At 35.3% G+C, this 20,966-nt stretch overlaps 1 protein-coding gene across 1 annotated transcript in view; it reads left to right on the forward strand.

The window, feature by feature from the left end:
- Positions 1 to 20,966, forward strand: part of LOC129216779 (rho GTPase-activating protein 32-like) — a 250,038-nt gene that overhangs the window by 169,500 nt on the left and 59,572 nt on the right. Inside the window, 1 exon segment of the mRNA XM_054850994.1 lies at positions 11,171 to 11,380. Coding sequence (XP_054706969.1) covers positions 11,171 to 11,380 — 210 coding nt within the window.

The raw sequence follows: 20,966 nt of genomic DNA on the forward strand, positions 1-20,966 counted from the left end.
TAAACTGCTGCTGTCAACACATTTCCACAATTGACCCCATTTCCATATCTGTCCTTACCTCAAATTCCCTTAGAACTGGGTGGAAAAGCCCGCAGGAAAAAATGAAAGGTGAGAGTGATTCCGATTGAAATCAAAAGGTCTGAAATTTTACCGATTTTATTGGTTGCAACTTTTGCTTGTGCTTCTTATTTATTTATTTATTTATTTTTAAATCCAACATTGGACAGTTTGGCAACTGATATTTCTTTGGTTTTGCATCCAAAATTGAGAAAATAGATTTTTATCCAATAACATTCTTGATATTAAATGCTGCTATCTACAAATTTACACAATTGACCCCATTTCCATATCCACTCCTACTTCAATTTTACGGAAAGCTGAAGGGAAAATTCCAAAGAAATAAAAAAGAAAAGTGCAAGTGATTCAAATTGGAATTACATAGTCTAATAAGATTAACATTTTCTAAATTTTATCAATTTGCTAAACTTTTTTGTTATATTTCTTCTTTTTTTTTCATTTTTTAAACGCCAACAATGGGCAGGTTTGCGCCACATTTTGAGCGAATAAATTTTTATCTGTTAAAATTTTTAGTATAAACTGCTGCTGTCAACACATTTCCACTTCCATATCCACTCTTACCTCAATTTCCCTCAGAACTAAAGAGAAAAGCCCACAGGAAAGAATAGAAGGTGAGATTGATTACAATTGAAAACACAGGATCTAAAATTTTACCTATTTTAATTGTTGAAACTTTTGCTTATGCTTCTTCATATTTATTTTTTACAACGTTGGACAGTTTTGCACCCCAAATTGAGAAAATAAATTTTTATCCAAAAACATTCTTGATAAAAACTGCTGCTATCAACACATTTACACAATTGACCCCATTTCCATATCCACTCTTACTTCAATTTTACTAAAAGCTGGAGGGAAGTTCTAGAGAAATAAAAAGGGAAAGTGCAAGTGATTCCAATGTGTCAACAATGGGCAAGTTTGCACCCTATGTTGAGCAGATAAATTATTATCTGTTAAAATTTTTAGTATAAACTGCTGCTGTCAACACATTTCCACAATTGACCCCATTTCCATATCCACTCTTACCTCAATTTCCCTCAGAACTGGGGAGAAAAGCCCACAGGAAAAGAATGGAAGGTGAGAGTGATATTTCGGGCCAACTGGATGTTGATGACTCCACACACAATGGAACACCGTGACATATGAATCGTAGTCTGACGCCATTTCTTTCTTGCTAAATCGAATGCAGGAGTTTTATTTTTGTTCTTTATCACAAGTTTTTCATTTTCGTCTTAACGAGTCACGGTACAGTGACTTACAAGGACAATAGAATTTTTTGATCTGAATGAACTGTTTTCTTTGACTTTTTCTTCCATTTTTTTTTTCTTTTCGCTAAGCCTTTTCTTTGTTTTCATTCTTTTTTTAAAGTCGCAATTCCAAAAGGACGGTAGTTTGCATTGTGACATATTTATTTTTCATATTGTTGACGGTTTTTAGAGAGGTAAAAAAACAGATTTAGGAACTGCTTTCAGTAGGTTTTAGTTTTTTTAAAAACATAATTATAGTATTTAGTTTTGAGTGATGGTTCAAAATTTCATGCATAACGTTACAAATGTTATCAAAAACAAAAACTGTTTAACGTTTGAGGTCGAGCCAAAGGTTGTAAGGATCAAAAACCGCTCAGAGCTCTAAACCTTGAGCCATTCTCGTGAATACTTATATGTAATACACAGATCAATGCAAAGTTTGATAATGAGGTGTCTTTTTCCTGGAGAAACACTGAGGTTTTTATTTGCCAGGAAGATGAAAAAAAATCATACTTAATTTTTTAAAAACTTTTTATTTACTTGTTTATTTTATTATTATTATTATTTATTTTTTTGCTATGAAAATGTATTGAACTGTTACCCACACATGCCCAATTTTTACTTTCCGACAAACGAATATCCGATTGATAATCACTTGACTGATGATTCCGATAATCACTTGACTGCAATCCTTGATTGTAAACACTGGAACTTTTCAGAAACAAGAAAAATATTTTTTTTTTCAAATTTAATTTCAAGTTGAATGGAAAAAGCGCAAAATAATATGAACAAAGCACAAACAGTTGAAAAACCTCTATGCGGTTTTTCTCTACCCTGGAATGTAAAATTCCTTCACGATATGCTCTGTTGTTTTGCAATTGCCTGTTATTTTCCAAGCAAGGAAGAAAGTCCAAAACAGAGTCTACCTTTCCGGCTACGTTGTTGTTTGGAATACTATAGTAGTAGATACAACTACTCAAATCATTGACTTCTCAATTGCCTAATCGCGCGGTTAGACTTCGCAATATGATGCGAGTTTCTTGCTTTTTCAGAAAAAGTACAGGAAGTTTGCTTTACCTTGGGAAGCTTCTCAATTTGATCTGTCTTTTTATTGAATTTTTTTGATATTGGTCAATTATTGCCAAAATTTTACCTGATAGGAGAGAGTCGTAATTAGCGGGAAATAGTGCACAATTTTTGCTTTACTTTCCTAATTTAGATCCAACAAGAGTACAATACATAGCAATCCAAAACTTTTAGCTATGTAAAAAAAAAAAAAACATAAAAACACGTGTTTCAAGAGTTTGTCTACAAGAAGATATTTTTAAAAAAATTAGTTCGGATATTATGCAGAAAAGCAATAATAGTTTGCGTTGATTTTCGCGATCAATCCGGTCAAAACTGCTAAAACTTGAGCCACGCGAAATATTTCTCTCTAAATAACCATTTTCATTTTTTCAAAACTCACTGTTCGCGAAAATAAATACTTCTATAATACAACACTTCAATCAATACTTGGTTTGTTGGTTTAAAAGAAATGTGTAGTACTACTTATGGTACAGAAAAGTTACAAAAACAATAATGTCAATTATACACGCGTTTTTATGACTCCTGTTTTCTTAGTAGAGCTTTTAATGCATGTCCTTAGTTTTTTCTTAAAACAGTAATTGAATTTTTCCGTTATTTAATCAATCTTCGTATTTTGTTTATTTTCATATTATTTTAATTTCCTTTTTTTAATCAAGGATCTTAGAACTTACATCAGTTACTTAACACAGTGATTCAATTAAAATTTAAATTCATTTAACTTATTTCTTCGTATCACATAGAACTTTAAAATTTGAACCAATACCTGTTTTTCTTGACTTTATCATCTGAACTATGTCGAGAGAATACACTAAAAATAATTTTGTTTTAAAATTGTCAACGATTTTAGGAATTTGAAAAATGAATTTTTGTGAAGATATAAAATGTGAGAAATCTTTTTTTGTATTTTTTATTACATTATCATGGAAAAAAAGGTTATATCGCTTTCTTACTAACCTCTTTTATGTCTCCCGCTGCTTTCTTTCTTTCTTTTTCTTTTCATTTATTTCTTTCCTTTTCTTTCTTTTTTATTTTTCTTTTATTTTCTTTCTTTTTTTCCTTTTTTTTCGTTTTTTTTCTTTTCTTCTCCCTCCCCCTCCCCTTTTTTTTTTTGAATTTTGAAATATCTTCTCCTATTTTATTGCTTTCCTATATTATATTACATAATTGTTTTACAGTCGAGTCCCGACTTACGCGAGGGGTGCGTTCCAAGACTCCTCGCGTAAGTCGAAAATTCGCGTTGTGGGAAAATATATGAATATTATCTTTTTAAAACCATACCACATTCTTTTAGACACTTATAAACAACCCTTAAACTGCTTTCAAACATTCCTCAGCTATACACTAGTTTCTTACATATAGAACTGAACTTTTAATGTATTTTTAAAAAAATAAACTGTTTTATTCAACATGAAATATACTTAAAGATGCACAAAATGAATGATCAATAAGAGAGAAAGACATAAAATAAAGCAACACGGTACGCACGGTATTTAGTAATTATAAAATGTTGCACTATAATATAACTTTATAGTACATACAGTTGCAATATTTAGGAGCTAAAAAGTAAAGATAATGATGATTTATGCTCCATGATCAGATCGTTATCTAATACATTTTAAAATACGGTTGCTCCGCCTTTTCTTTTATAACGTTTCAATTTAAGGCAACAGCCCTTCTTCCTGATCTCTTTAACCCACTATGCAAGGACAGCTTCCATTCTCGTAATATTTACTTTGCTAGACTGCGCTGCAAGTTTCAATATTGAAACTAAGTTCTGAACTTTTACGGATATCTTTTTGTTTTGACTTTTAATTGTACGCATGGAAGATTCACTCATACTTATTGTCGCACTACCGTCGGCGTTTTGTAGTTTTTCTTCCCATCTTCACAAATTTTAGATGAAGGTGCCACTAAGATGCCATTATATTAAATCCACTTAAATATTAAGAATTAAAAGAATGAAAGATGCTGAGCGGTTATTTGATGCATTAACAACGTGATGCGTAGACTAGTTTGGTGTGGGAACTTTCACTGTCAGTGATGCTTAAAGGGATGTAATAACAATCACGAAATCAATATTTCGTAGCCAATAACAAAGACGATACTTCCTTCCAAAAAAATCGTGTTGTAGACGAAAAATTTGCGTTAGCTCTAAAATTCGAAACTCGTGAAAAATTCGCGTTATAGCCATTTCGCGTAAGTTGAATCGCGTTGTAGCGGGAGTCGACTGTATACCAAACTCCAATGCATCGTCCCAATATTAAATCTCGCTCCAATCGTTAAAATAGTACTGCATCCTTTGACCCATGTCAAAACCACTTCATATTCGGAATAACTCTATCCCATTTCCTATGTGTGTGTCAAGTTTCAAATCAACACGTTTCAAGAGAAAAAAATGAACGAAAGCATCCTATGTACACAAACTTAAGTTCCGAGATGGGCAAAAAGTTCTCGTTCTCACGCGTGAGAAGTTTTAAAAATGACTTCCATGTGCAGTGTTTATACTGGAGAGCATGCAGATAGCTTCATCTCTTTTCACTCTTTTCTTTCTTGCTTTTTTTTTTTTTTTTTGATGTAATTCGTTTTCTGAGATGGGAGTTGGATGGTGAGAGATGAAAAAATGTATTATAGTCGATTATTCTTGAGCGTTGTCAGTGCTCTAAACGTTCGCGTTGAAAAAGGAATGCAGTAAATATCGTCGTCGTTTGCGAGATGGGGTGTTAAAGCGCGTTTATCTTCGCGAAAGGATTTTCTGAGGACATTTGCTACTTCTGTTGAAAAACTTTTATGATTTCTTTTAATTTCTTTGTTTCAGTAACGTAAGAAAATATTTTTCTCGTTCGTAAATTTTACTTGTAGTGGTATACTATGTGACACTTGTTTATATTTTACTAGCGGTAGCCGCACGGCTTTGCGCGTAGTAGAAAATTAAAAGGTCATTTGGTTTGCCTGTACATTTACAAATAAATGGATGGTGAATTTCTTGCCAATTTGCTTTGTTCATTTGCTCGCCCATGGTCGCATATGTTAGTTTGCTCGTCCACGTTATTGTAATTTGCTCGTCTACGTTATGGTAGTTTGTTCCCCCACTTTATGATAATTTGCTCGGTAAGATGTTCTTAAAATTGGCATAGAAAAAGAACAAAATGTAATTTTTGAAAAATCCCTTCAAGGTGCACACCCATATGTTATGAACTATTTTTGTGCCAAATTTCATGAAAATTAGCCGAACGGTCTAGGCGCTATGTGCGTAGCAGACAGAGATCCAGACACACATACTTTCAGCTTTATTATTAGTTACGATGATGATCATATATGTGGTGTTATTTTATGGAAGTGTAACTAACAACATTGAGATGATCTTGTATATGCTACTGTTTTAAGGAAGTAAGTGTAACATTGAAATGTTTATGTAGATACTGATATTTTATGGAAGTGAAAAATTCAATTTTACACTTCCATTAAAAAACACCATTATACATCAGGGGTTCAAAACCTTTTACAATATTTTAATTCAGTTTTGCTATGACATCTAGAAAAAAAATCATATTTAATTTTTATATGTGCTCTGTCCCGCAAGGCTCATCCTAAAGTGACATGCGGCCCACCGGGGGGAAAAGGCTGAGCACCATTGAAGCATGGAAATATTTTTCTTTCAATGTAGGATCACGTGATGTATAGTAGAATTTCAAAAATTCGGCATTCGATAAACCGGCCGATTTCCAAAAACTCGGTCTCACCGTTGCAGGGAGAAAAAAACCCACGGATATAACACTGTTGTTCAGCCCATCCCCGATCACACCCGCCATTTTCAAAAACTCAGCCAGTTTTTGGTCCACATTAGGCCGAATTTTCGCGATTCAACTATATTACTCAAACCTTTGTCACAGCTAAATTCTGACATTATTAATGTAATTTCGAATACTTTTTGCTACTTAACCGCGTATCCCTCACAGATTTTTGTATACCTCAGGGTTTCGCGTACCATCGATTGTGAACCACTGATTTACATGATCGTGTATACAAATGTAACGGATCTTCTGGCACTGTGGTAGAAGTTTCGCTTCGAATGCCCAAAGTCGTGGTTTCGGTACCCTGGGTGTTACTTCCTCTTTTCCGGCTGTCAGGGCCGGCTCTAGTAATTCTACCGCCCTAGGCAATATTGAAAAGGGCCACCCCCTACCCCCATTAAAAAAATAATAATAACATAAAATAATACATTAATGAAATACAAAAAAATAAAGTGAGTTTCTGGTTAAATGCCAAACTGGGTTTTGCATATCCAAGTACTGGTACACACTTTGAGTTATCTTTTTTCTCATTAAAATAGTGAATCTTTTGTCATTGTAACAGAAAATAATATTTTATAAATTACGCAATTTGCCGCCGCTAAAATTAAATTGAATTTCTAGTTAAATTCCGAACTATGCTTTGCATGTCTAATCACTGGTACACTCTCTAAATTATTTATTATTATTATTTTTTAGCATTGAAGTAGTGAATCTATGGTGCTGAAACTGATATACATACTTTTAAAAAAACTATTTCAATTCCGAAATTTGCCTCTCCTAAAATCTGCCGTCCTAGGCGGCCGCCTAGGTCGCCTACCCCAGGAGCCGGATCTGCCGTCTGTACATCTTTCTTATGATGTATTGTCTGTAATCAAATTAAGAAGTCCAACCTCTCTATACTGACACAATAGCACCCATCTCTACATATTACCTGTTAACAATGGACAAGTCAAAAACAACAACAAAGATGCAACGTAACTTTTTCTTACACTCGCCTCTTCATTTTACGCGTGTACAAAAACTTCTATCCATAAATGGTTCAAAAACGCATCTATTTTTTTGTGAAATACTATTTTAAATTTCATTTTCACTAGAGGATTTTGAACTTCCTCCTCTACTTTCTATATCTCTTCATTTCTCTCTTGTCATTTTTTCGTACATTATTTAGAACAAAAAGAAAGAAAATCTGTTTCCTTTGGGAAAAACAGCGTACTTTGTGCTTTATGCCATCAACCTGTAAGCTGTGTCGTGTAAACCAAAGGATTAAATGTCACGTAGAGACAAAAGAAAAATAGAAATGTAACTGGACGAAATTTAATTGAGGATTCCGTCTACGGCTTTTGGATCAACGTTACTATTTCAGTCAAGTGTAATGGAATGGGGAACTATTCTTCCTTTTTTTCATTCATTTTTTTTTTCTTTTACACGTATGACTTTGCCTTGAGCATTCGCTTTGAGAATGATAAATGCAATGTGATATGCACGTTTAGGACAAACTATTTAAAAATAGAAAGAATGGAATACCTGTCATTGAACGTATAATGTACAGATTTTAATAACATATATAACGAATAATGTGTGCAGAATATTTTTGCGTTACACTATAAAGGTATAAGTTTGGATGGTTGTAAACCAGACACCCACTGCTAAAACTGTGGGTTGCATATGGCAAGTTTTTAAATAAAATGTTATAGCAACAATGCTACTTCCAACACGATGCCAATTGACACCTTATAGCTCCTCTATGTGACCTTTAAAGGTGCCATTTAGTTCTGTGTGGCACTCTGTGGCACTCCTGACAGTGCCATTTGACTTACTTTGGTACCCTTAAGGGGGCAATAAAGTGTCTGCGTGTGCTTTTGCAAAAAAAAAAAAAAAAAAAAATGAAAAGAAAAAAAACAATTCTGAATAACCAATAAAATTTCTGCTTGTGCGTTTCCTATATTCATTGAATAAGCATTAGGTGATATTGGATGTTCATCTTTTATGTATGTGCTATATCGTTTATGAATTTATTCTAAAGGGGTGACGGGTTCTCTATTTCGACCTTGAATTCAGTGAAAGCAACGAATGCAAGCTCAAAATGTCATGAAATTTTTTCGTCTCTTGTTGCCATTTTTCAATGAATAATTCATTGCAACGGAAATCTGGTCAGTTTGCCGTCACATGAATATCTACTGCATAATTTTTACAAGATGAGAGATGCTTAAATTCCACGTCAGAAGAGTGGCATTTTGATATTTGGCACATTTTGAAAAGAAATTGTTTCAAAAGAAATATTTGAGCAATTTATTTAAACGTACGCTTAAGAAGTATTTGAAGTGTACTTTAAAAGTTAAGCTTTAAATAAAAGTGTTCCCAAATAAAACGAACGTGAAATATTTTAAAAACGGAAGATTTGTAATTAAATCAATAAATATTGCTACGTTTCTTGGCATTGTTCGTAGTGGGCACAGAATTGTGGGAGGGTTGGTTGTACAGCTAGAATGTAATATGATGGTAACATGTAGTGTTCGCTTTATTGTGGACAATATTTGTTAGAGACCTATTTTATGGCGGCCTTGAGAAATCTGTATCTAGACAGCTTGCTAAGTTCCTACAGATAAACATATTTCTGTGAAAGCGAGGATAAGTTGTTTTCCTTCCACCGACACTGTGTTGTCAGAGAAACAACTTTTACAGAGTTCATTTGTTTTTGTTGAACATAATGCATACTTTAATTCTAAATAAGTTGGTGACACAGCCTTTCTATCTGTAAAAAAAGATCGGAAGGCTACAAAATTTTTTTCTAGCACAAGACATTTGGATGCTCCAGAATGTTTCAGTTTGCTTACGAAACGCGTCAAAATGTCTACAAGTTAATGAAAGGGCAGAGATTGAAGATTTAGAAACTTTTCAGTTCAGCAAATAATTTGAGGACACTATAACCAAAAAAAAACTGAAATTTGAGTCATTGGGCATTTTTACCTTATAATTTTGTAAATGTCATCGTGGTGAAAAAAATGTGGAATACAAATCGATGACATGTTTCACCAAATTACATCATTCTTTTTTTTTTTTAAAAATAGAAAGCAGTATCTGCAGGCTATATACACAGCGAAATCTCGTTTTAATGAAAGGTGCCAGAAAAGTCATTTCGCTGTTACGAAATGTTTGTTAAAACCACTATGTCATCATATCGTTCATTTGGAAGAAGAGTGCCACAATACGAAGAAATGAAGTTTTGCAAGAGAAGCGTTTGAAGTTGAAATCTTCAGGCAATTTGCATTACGAAAAGTAAGTTTTCTGGGCTCTCCAGTGGTTAATAGTGGAACAAAAAACCTGTCGTTATTTTCTAAAGAAGATAACGTCATTTGAAGGCCCTTTAAGCGAAAAAAAAAGAAAATTAAAAATTTCGTACTGTGGCACTCTTCTTCCAAAGGTGGTTTTTTGTGTGTGTGTGTGAGAGAGAGAGAGAGAGAGCGCCATAACTTCCTTAATGCACTATCAAACTTCAAAAGTAAGATATGATTTAAAGATTGTTTTCCCCGCTTTCTGTGAAAAATGAGCAAATAGCTCACATTTTACTCATTTTTACTTTAAAAAAAAACTCACTTAAAAAGAAAAGAAAATTAATTTGAATTATGAAATTTTGAATTCAAATTATGTTTTTCGCAATCACGAACTGAGACAGGACCCTACTCATTGGAGTTATTTTTTCTAGAAACAGCTCCTGTCCCCCCCCCCCCCCCAAGCCTGCCTCTCCTCCTGGGTGGTTACGTGTGCGTAGTTGTGTGTGTAAGTTTGTAGGCTTGTGTGTGTGCGTTGACCTGTGTGTATGCACGTAGGCGTGTGTGAGTGTATGTGTGTGAAGTCATGTGTGTGTATGTGTGTGAACGTGCGTGTGTGTAGGACATGGACGCCTCCGACCAGGAGAAGCGGATAGCTCAGGACCGGAGCAGCCGCGCCGCCAGCAGAGGACAGTGGGCGGTGGTGCTGCAGAGGCTTCTGGTCCAAGTTGAAAAAGGCACGGACCTCAAAAACGGTCAAATGAGAACACATAAGCAATCGTGATTGCTCAAAAAATAATAATAATGGATGGATTTGTTCGATTAAAGCGAAAACTTGAGCGTGCATTGTTAAAGGGAGAGACACACAGCTCAGTCGGGAGAGCGTTCGGCTCTCAATCGAATAGTCCAGGGATCAAAAAATTGTTCGGACGGTCTGCCATAGAAGATAAAAGCTTTTTCAAAGCAAACATTTTGCGTATAAAATGTAAGACGTCAAAATTATCGCTTTTTTACGTCAAGCAATGTGTTAAGTTTTAAATACGGTATGGTTACATCAGAGCTATAAATTTCTAGCGCGAATACTGTGCACGAGTCAGCTAGTTTAGACCTCAGAAGCCTTTCGTTACAACAGAAATTTTGCTTCAACTATCCGATAAAAGTTGAAAGTAAGTAAGGGATCTGTAAGTTATAAGTTTACAAATGCATTAACATTGTCTTGTCTTTCTATACAAACGATGGTATGCGCAGGGGCACCCCGAACTTGAATTTTTTTACAAGGGCGGAAATTCTCAATGTGCCGAATGTAACTCCAAATTTCACCGAATGATGGTAATTTGGCCAAATGCAACTCCAAACTTCGCCGAATAATGATAATTTGGCCGAATGGAACTCCAAATTTCCCGAATGATGATAATTTGGCCATTAGAACTCCAATTTTTTCTGAATCATGATAACTTTACTGAACCGTCAGACAAAATTTGCCGAGTAAAGAATTTTTTAGAAGGCCCTACCCTTCACGGCGCCCTTAGGCCTGCCCTCCCATGAAAAAATTTTTAAGCCGTTTTTTAATATATAGTAGTCGCAGGATTTATTTAATCTTATCCCGAAGCTACTATTTCCGATCTCTTCATATTCTTCTTTCTTGTGTCGAAACATGAGTCTGTTGTGTTTTTAAAATTCATTTGTCTTTAATTTTTAGGTGAGTGTGTGTGAGGGAGGAGACGAGCATGGGCCCGAGGTGAAGGGCGACTGGTGGTTCTGTCTTCAGGTGTCCAGCAACGGAAAGAGCTGGCAGGTGCGACGGTCATTGGATAACTTCCAGATGCTGGACAGACAGCTGCACAGATGCGTCTACGACAGGAAGTTCAGTCTCCTCAAGGAGATCTCTGTCCAACCACAGCAACCAGAGGTGAGTCGATCAACCCCACTGGTTGGGTTAATGAAACGTACTAATAATATTCGATGTCATTAACAAATTTCTTAACAGATTGTATATACACTAAGATTGTATAAGCACTAAGGACAAGAATTTAAAATTAAAAAAGTTGAAGTACTGATCGACTTGGTTTCGGGTGGAGAACTCGCTGATGATCAGTGATTTGTCTTTTTGATTACAAATGATATTTTATACTCATAGTTACTTCTATTAATATCCATTATTCTTAAAAATAAGTCTATATGCGGACTCAAGTATACATATGAGGCAGTGAGAAGCAACGGGATGCCAGTGGACATTTTCAAGGTTTGAGTAAAACGCGTTTAAAGATTAGCTCCTGGTAGGCTTTCACTGAAATTTTTTTTCTAAATCATGCTGTATAGCAGCAATTACCAGGGCTACTAGTACCATCTCTTGCCTAAAGACAGAGGAGAGGTTCACCTACCATGTGTACTGGTTATCTACAAATTTTAAATTTTGTCACTTGCATCCCTTTGCTTCTCACTGCCTCATATAGAGCCTAAAAAGATTTTCTTTAACCCCATAAAGAACAGACTGAAACCATCCAAGGACGCATAAAGATTTTGGAGAGTAAGAGTTAAAAGTGTCATCTCATACAATTTTTCCTAACAAAGTTTTCACCAAGCTCTTTTAAAATGCATTTTAGACTCCCTCATTGTTAATTTCCGATTCTATCAAAGAATAATCAATGGAGAAATCGCGATATGATGTACCTTTGATTTTTAAATCAATGAATAAATCCAGTTAAATATATTTATTTATACTGATGTCTGATCCCATTGTTACTCCTTTAGGAAGCAAAATGGTTTCATTCAAATATGCTATGTGTTTTTTAAAGAATTTGATTTGTGATATTTAGAAATAAATTAAAGTATATTTAATGGGAGAGTTAAATCAATTTTATCATTTTGGGGCGGGACCCGCGCCTCTTGGACCCCCTGAAATCCGCTACTGCGTCGCAGGGATAATATCGTTGCATAGTGTTTGGATAATTCCTCAATCACTCTAAGAAAATATCAAATACTGTTAAACAAACGTCATAAATTTTGCAGCACCTTTCTGCAAACATTCTCAAAACAAGTAATAAATGTTTATTACCCTTGCGTCTATACTAAAATGTACACTGTAAAGGCTGGATTCATCAAAGATTTGGAGAAAAATATTTGAACTATTTTAACAATTTTCCCATGAGTCGAATAAGAAAAGGTAGTTTAATTAATTTTCAAGAATTTTCGTCACATTTCTTGCTTTCTCCGGTTCAGAATAAAGTTTGTAGATTATTTTTTTTATTTTCAGAATGAAATGTTAAATGTCACATCACGGTTTCCACGCTATTTTTATCCACGCTCCTTTTTATTTTTGTTTCATCGCAAAAGAGGTTGTTTCTACTTTTTCATCTTGCTCTCACTACCGGCTTTTTTAACTCTAAGTAAATATATGTGCATACATTCGCAGAAAGCTAACAAGTGAAAAGAAAACATCACCGCGGTATAATTAATTAATTTCGGTTTCTCATTTTCTTCTAATTAATTTCAGACATTCTATTTTTTTTTTACTTTAGAAAGGAATGTGCTTAGGTATTTTGTGTTTCGCCGTAATTATAGTAGTTCAAGAAAAAACAGTTGGGAGAATTCACCTTGGGATTTATGGGAGGAAATGGGAGGGGAATCACCAAAAAGAAAAGGTGATTTCGATCCAATTTAAATTTAAATTGCATTTGCATTCTTTTTCCAATAGGAAACCAAATGTTTCGGGGGTTGACGTTCACCCCTTCTGATGTACTGATCATAGTTTTATTGTTGTAACTAATACCACTGGATCACCGAACCCTATTAGCAATTTCTAGTCGATTTATGGCAGTGAGGGACGGCTTCCGTTTTACGAGCACCATTCAGGTGGAAGTCCGAATTAGTTCACACAGCGCACGATAGATGGAAGCACCATGTATCAACATTTCGAAATTTGGAATCAAACCAGATGCGAGACAACTCCTGGGTCAGCACCCCCCAGAGGTATTGGTTCACGTGGAGGACTTTATGACCACGACATATTTAACGTGCTCCAGTCATCATTAGTGGACACGGAGGATCTTCGACCGGCTGGCATTGAACCCAGAACTCTCCAATTACTAGCCCGGTGTCTTACCGATCCCTCCACTTTAGCTCATAGTTATTGAAAAGTTTGGGAAAATTTCATCATAATGCTGGTGATAGTATTCCGAATTTCCAACTTGTCAAAAACATTAGTTATTTTTGTCAATTTAATCTTCAACAAAACCGAATTTTCCCGGATATTAGATTATAGAAATGCCAAAACTTCCTTAAAAATAACGGAGCCCTTCACTATTTTCTTTTTATGCATAATTATTTTCTTCATTTAATGCCGATGCGAAAAGTAATTTATTCGATCATTTACGCACTGCTTATTTTCTAGACCTACCACAGAACTGAAGTGAATTGAAGGAGCCTTCGTATCACGTTGCCAGATTACGTATATTTTAGAAAGTGTTCTTCATTTGCATTCTCCTTGCGTCTGTAAGTTCAGAGAACTTCGTCGAGTTTTCTTCTTTGGATTTGTCCATTGTTTTTCCTTCAATTACTTGTGGCACGAGGAAATAAATTAGTTCTATCGTATATTCCTTCCTATTTTTAGCATTTTTCAAATTATCTGCGTAATGGAATTATATTAAGTCAGGACTTAACCCTCATAGGAACTGACGGGAGCTCAAACTCTTCGGAGTGTTTTCAAATTTCGGAATTTCAGTTTATTTTCACATGAAAATAAGTTCAGGAGACTCTGACGTGCTAAGCATAAAAGTCGTACCTGCACTTTTTATCAAAATTGAATTGGGGCTACCCAGGAGTGCCCCCCCCCTCTAAAGGTAAGGGCGCACCTCCCTTAAATATCGCAAATACCCCCAAAAGCAAGAGCCCCCCTCAAAATTGAGAAAAATACCCCTCAAAGAAACCCCCCTAAAAATTTTAATGGCGCAGTCTGCGTCATGACCCCTTCTAGGTGGGCACCCCTGCGTGACTCGAATGCCACGACCCCTGCCGCCACCAAGTGGTTTTTTGTGACATATGTCATATTTCACCTAAACACAATGCTTTATGGTCATTTGTCAATGGGGAAATATTAATTTATTTATTTACTTTTTGAAAAAGATGCATGTGAATCAAATGCCTATATCAATTTTCTAAAGCATGGAGGTTCAAAACTTCAAATAGCAATTTCTTTTTGGACTCTGCTGGCAGATACGACTTTTGCGCTAAACACGACACTATAAGGCTCCTGTAGTGTTTTTCTTCTTTACTAATAATAAAGCTGAAAATCTCTCTGTCCGGATCTCTGTGACGCTATGCGCGTCACAGAGACCGTTCGGCCGATTTTCATGAAATTTGGCACAAAGTTAGTTCTAAAATTAGTGTAGCATGGGGGTGTGCACCTCGAAACGATTTTTCGAAAATTCGATGTTGTTCTTTTTCTATATCAATTTTAAGAACAAAATTATCATAAGATGGACGAGTAAATTACGAAATTATCATAACGTGTAACCGTAACATGGACACAAGCCAATTGGCTAGAAAATTCACCATATATTAATTGTAAATATACAGGCGAAACAAAAGACCTTTTAATTTTCTATTACGGGCAAAGCCGTGCGGGTAGCTCTAGTCCTCAATAAAACCCAGTTTGAAGCTAAACTATACCAACAATACCGTGGCCATATGCCGGATTCCCTCATATTTGCCGCTTCCATCAATTTACTTCGCATTTGTTTTCTCCTGTATTGACTTGTGCACTGTGCAGTCTCTCTAGAGGTGACCGAGCAGGGTACTAAAAGCTTTATTCGTTTAAGATTTTTTGGAAAAAAATGATCATTTTGCTTTACTTTTTTAATCACTGTCGTATACCAATGTTAAATTTATATATGTACAATTTTGCTTCTTTATGATTATGATTTTTTGATGAGCAAATTCATAGCAATGAGTGTACATATGTACAAAAATTTTCTTAACAGTCACTGATGACTGTATATAGAATACTAGTTATATGATTAAAATTTATGTAAAAATAAACGAAAGAAAGTTAGCTACTAAGTCAGTTCTTAAGGCAGAACTGACAGGAAAAATGTATCGACTGAAATCCTGTAATTCTGAACTTTAGAACAGCTTTCTAAAAACGCATTAGTGCCACCGCGATGGAGGGAGGGGGGGGAGGTTTAGTGTCAATCCCCCTAGAATCCTTTGTTTTAACCCATGTAGCAATTCTAATGTGGCAGTTTATATACCAATTCATAGACCAATTCACCATATACCAAAACACCAACGAAATTTATATACCAACTAGCAAAATTACCCGGCGTTGCCTGGGTTAGCAATAATTATGAGAAACAATCGTTACTTGCATTTGTTTTCTGTTTTAAGTGAAAGAACTTAAAACACACCTCTTTGACGTGATTTAAAATCGAGCTTCTTCCTTACTCATAAAACTAAAGTAGCAGTAAGTAAAAAGAGAAATATATTATTCATTTAGAAACGAAAACACGAAATTTAAGCGTATACAAATTTGAAGAATTTCCGAAATATGAAATTAAACCTTACATGTTTAAAAAGATTTATCAGTTAATACTTATTTATTTTTTTTTACATGGAGTCTTACCTTCTCTGTATGTCTATTGAAGAACGAACTGTTTAAAAAAATGTAGCCGCGCGCCCGTGATCCCCTTAAACTTGCTTTAGTTATTTTGGAAAATTTTAATTATTGTGAGTTGTTGGTGCGATTTAAAATGTTATCGAATTTACGGGAATCGTTTTGGAATACCTTGGATAATGCTCCCCCTCCTTACCTTGTAAAACGCTATATTACTAATTTTTGTTAAAGAGATATTGTCGCCATATGCTAAGATACTTTTGGTCATCATAAAATGGCGCTAAACAATTTCATCCGAAATGTTTCCAAAATAAGTAGTAAAATTTGGCGATGGTTTGAATTTGTGCAAAGTCACATTAATGGAAGTTTTTGCGCTGTTTATGGATTTACCTAATTTAGTTGCTGGATTATTTTACAGTAAAAAAAGCTTTTAAAGATTCTTTGATTGACGATATTTTGTTTACATGGTGAAAGCTGACAAACATTATTCGCAACTCCAGAGCTCGAATACGCTACCTTGCGGTGATTAACAATACTGCCGAAAAAGGTAAAACATTCTGTTCCACATGTTTTCTTTGGGCTAAATTACAGGCTTCAAACAACAGTTTGTGGTGTAATGTAATTTCAGAGGAATAGAAAAGAAAGCTTCCCACAAACACAATGAAAAATTACTGATATTCATTAAGCTTTAAAGCAAGTTATAAGTTCCGGCATTTGTTTGTTTTACCGAAGCGCCCCCTATAGTTTATTAAAGTTGCGAATTGCGTAGTCTTTGACTTCAAAAACCGCGACAGTTGAAAAAACTGCCAAATGCATCCGCTACTGAAATTTTTCTGCATAAATTTTGGCGAGGTTTCTGCTGTTAGATTGGATAATGATTAAAAAATCCAATCAGCACAAATAATAAAAAAAAACCCATTAATTACACTAAAGTTCCGTTTAAATGGAAAATAATTAACCAAATCTAGTTATTATTAGCCAATCTTGGGGGGAAAACGTTACTTTAAGATTTGACTTGAGAAAAGCCTCAAACATTCATACGAAAAACAAAAACTATTTCAACAATTCTAACTATGAACTGAGAATTGAGATGATACACTAAATAATGAATTGGGTTGAGGAAAGCCTTCGAAAATGGAACAAAGAAGCTCATAACTCGTTTTTCATACAACTTAGAACTTTCTAACAGATGCCATCTTCAGCAGAAAAATAAGCGCTTTAGATAGACACATAATTTTAATATGTGCACGTATTTTTTCATCGTCATATTGGGCATTTATGCGAAAATTTGGACAAATTAGAATAAAAAAGGAACTATCAATCGGATTTTTTTCGAACTGGTCTACAAACCTCCCCAGTTCCAAAAAGAACAAACGGTGAAAGTTTCAGCCAAATCTGCCGGGTAGTTTCTGAGATCTTCTTAGGGAACAAATTTACCAAACTCCATTTATATATATATATAGATAGATATGGCAGTTGTGAACCAAAACCTCCCTTAGAAGAAATTTCTGGCTGTGCTACTAAAACGCAGCTGCTTACCCGATGTCTGGCGCCAGATCTTAATCAAAATAAGTAGCGAAATCATTCCAAAAACAAATTCACGTATAGACAACTCTTATGGCTCTGCAAATTCGGTTGCGTTCCTCCTCATTTTCCCCATTTATCGTGCGAAAAAATCTCATCAAACGGACCGATTTCAATCGCCATGTTTTATGGTCTGGAACTCGGGACTTCCCTTCTAATGAGCCCTCATGGGTATGACGTCACGATGCACGTGACATCACTCCCGCGATGCGGGATCGCACGTGCCCGGGACCCGAGTCCCTTTTTCACGTGATTAGTGGTATATAGTGAGGAGCGTCGGCTTCCACCGCTTGGAACCCTCAAATATGCGCGAAATGATGCGGACCGATGTGGTGGAAGGGTCTTCCATTTTTGGCGAGCAATGTTGATGCCACTTTTCCCCCTTGAAGGTGACCTACTAGATTAATGAAAAAAAAAAAAAAAAACACTTATATGAAGCAAAGAGTCCGCTATACAAGTCAGTAGATGAAGATATTTTTACTATTGTTCATATAGCGAGAAAAAGGGAAAAGTGAAAAAAAAAAAAAAAGATTGCCAACTTGATATTAATATGAACTTCGCGAATCGAAACACTTAAAACATTTAAATAAATCTAAGTTGTGTTTGGATGATATGGGAAACATAAAAAAAGGAAAGACCAGTAGTAAAATTCCCTGTCGGCAAAAAGGCAGATTTGATGAAATGAGGCAGTGAGAAGCAAAGGGATGTAAGTGGCAAAATTACAAATTTGAAGATAATCAGTACACATGGTAGGTGAACCTCTCTTCTGTCTTGGGGCAAGTGATGGTACAAGTAACCCTGGTAGTTGCTGCTATACAGCATGATTTAGAAAAAAAATTCAATGAAAGCCTACCTAGGATGTTGTGTTTAAACGCGTTTTACTCAAAACTTGAAAATATCCACTTACAGCCCTTTGTTTCTCACTGCCTCAAACATCAAATCGTCCTGACCATCATCATCATCACTGTCTCGACAACCCACTGTGGATCCTGGCCCTTTACAAAAGTTTCTTCCAGTTGGATTTATTTTTTACCTGCCTTCTCCAATTTCAAGGTTTAATAGTTTTAAAGTCTCCTTCCAAATAATCCAGTCATCTGATTTTTGGTCTTCTTCTCGGACGTTTGCCAGTGTTGGTCTTGCACTTAGGATCTTAAATGAAATGGCCTCAGGGGACATGCAGATAACATGTCATACTCATCTTATTCTTTTGCAATTTTATGTATTTTACTACATCCATATCTTGATAGCATCTATGCAGTTCAAAGCTTAGAGGAGGAATTAAAATGGAGGGAGCAAGTCCAATCGACAAAGAACTCCAGTCACGTGACTCAACAACGACGAATGATTGGCCCGTTTTGGGTGAAACAAGCAAAAGAAACCCGATTTCTCCCAATGCTTTGCTTTAAAATCTATCACGTGACTTGGAGTCCTGGTTTCATGAATGAAAGTCTGCACTCCCTCTATTTTATCTCTTCTCAATGGTGCAAAGTTATACCCTTTTTTTTTCACCTTAATAAGTTTAGATTTGAAGTAATTTTTCATATCATAATATATTCGGTTTGCAGCAATTAATCTTTTTTTAATTCTTATCCTAAATCACTCTGAGAACCAAGGTACTTAAATCTGCTTTAAGAATCAAATCTATAGGGGCCAATAGTAAAGTGGGAATTAAGATCAGTATTGTTTTGCTTAGTACAATCATTCTAACCAGTAGTTTTTACTTCCTTTTAGGAAGTAAAGGGAGTATTGTATTCGCGAAAAAAAAATTCTACCAAAAATAGGCCTCAATTTCCATTTTGCTCGCCTCCGAATGAATATTGAGTTTTGTTTTCCAACCCGACTACACGTGAATGTATGCCTAAGAACGTATAGACACCCGGAATATCCATTTTGGCGATCCCCGAATTATTTACAACGAGTTTTCTCGTGGCGTCCGTATGTACGTACATGTATGTGCGTACGTGTGTATGTGCGTATTTGTGTATGTGCGTATGTATCTCGCATAACTCAAAAATGGTATGTCCTAGAGAGTTGAAATTTGGTACGTAGACTTCTAGTGGGGTCTAGTTGTGCACTTTCCCTTTTGGTTACATTCGAATGTTCCAAAGGGGGTCTTTTACACCTTTTGGGCAAGGAGGGAATTCATTGTTAATTTCAATGCAAACTCAAGTGGTGTTACAATTTGGCAAACACTTGGCGATATATCGCCAAGATTTTGGTCGCAAAGTATATTTGCTAACTTGGCGACAAATTTTGTGTTTTTTTTTAAAAGTTTGGTTTTATTTTGGACACTATTGGCGATATTAAGAAAGATAATCATTGAATCACGTTAAAATGTCCAATATTGGGAAAATTAGTCTGTATAAAACGTTTCCTTTTTTCTTCAGTTTGCAACAAACTTGGGGCGAAAATATTAAAAGTGTTTCTTTACTTACTCCCTGGCACTATTATGATTAAATTGGCGTAAAAGGAAGTCATTTGATGTCATCACATGACTTCCTTTTACGCCTTTATGTTCATCACAGTGATGAACATATCAGCTCGTTTAAATCGTAATTATAATCACTCTAATATTGCCGTATCCCTGACCGCAACATTTTGACACTCTTACTTTAATAATACTTACTTCAGTTAATGTTTTTTTGTTTATATATATATATATATATATATATATATATATATATATATATATATATATATATATATATATCTTGGTCAACAACTAGAAGTTATCTCCAAATTTTGAGCAATATTGGTTTTGTTTTGGCAACATCAGCAAGTGACAAATTAGTTCTCTGCTGCTGATGTCACAGCATCGGACAACAATTGCTAAAATTGCTACGTCTTCCAAGTATTGTAATCGTCCCGTGACTTATAATGTTGTTGAATGACTAGAAAAGAAAGATAATAAAAAATATTCTTGAAAAGATTTAGAAAAAGAACTTCCGGTAACTCGAACTACCGATTACTCGAAGGTTTTAGCCGGTTTCTTGGGACATCGAGCTATCGAGAGTTTGACTGTATCTGTAACCAGGGCCGCAGAGTGCCAAGGCGGGCCCCTAGTCAGTTCTGTTGCCGCCCCGCCCCCCTCCTCAAAAAAAAAAGAAAGAAGAAGAAAAGAAAAAGAAAGGACGAAAAAGACACGTTTTGCGGTTAATTTATGAGTTTTTCCTTAAATGACATTTTCAGAAGACTACTGTTTAATTTGAGCGCCAAGTCCATAACGAATTGAGACATCCAAACTCGTAGTTGAGGCATAATGGCGCGACTTGCTTATCAATTCTGCTTTAGGGGTAAATTT

Source organism: Uloborus diversus, chromosome 2 (genome assembly GCF_026930045.1).
Source record: "Uloborus diversus isolate 005 chromosome 2, Udiv.v.3.1, whole genome shotgun sequence".
NCBI classification, from domain to species: domain Eukaryota; kingdom Metazoa; phylum Arthropoda; class Arachnida; order Araneae; family Uloboridae; genus Uloborus; species Uloborus diversus.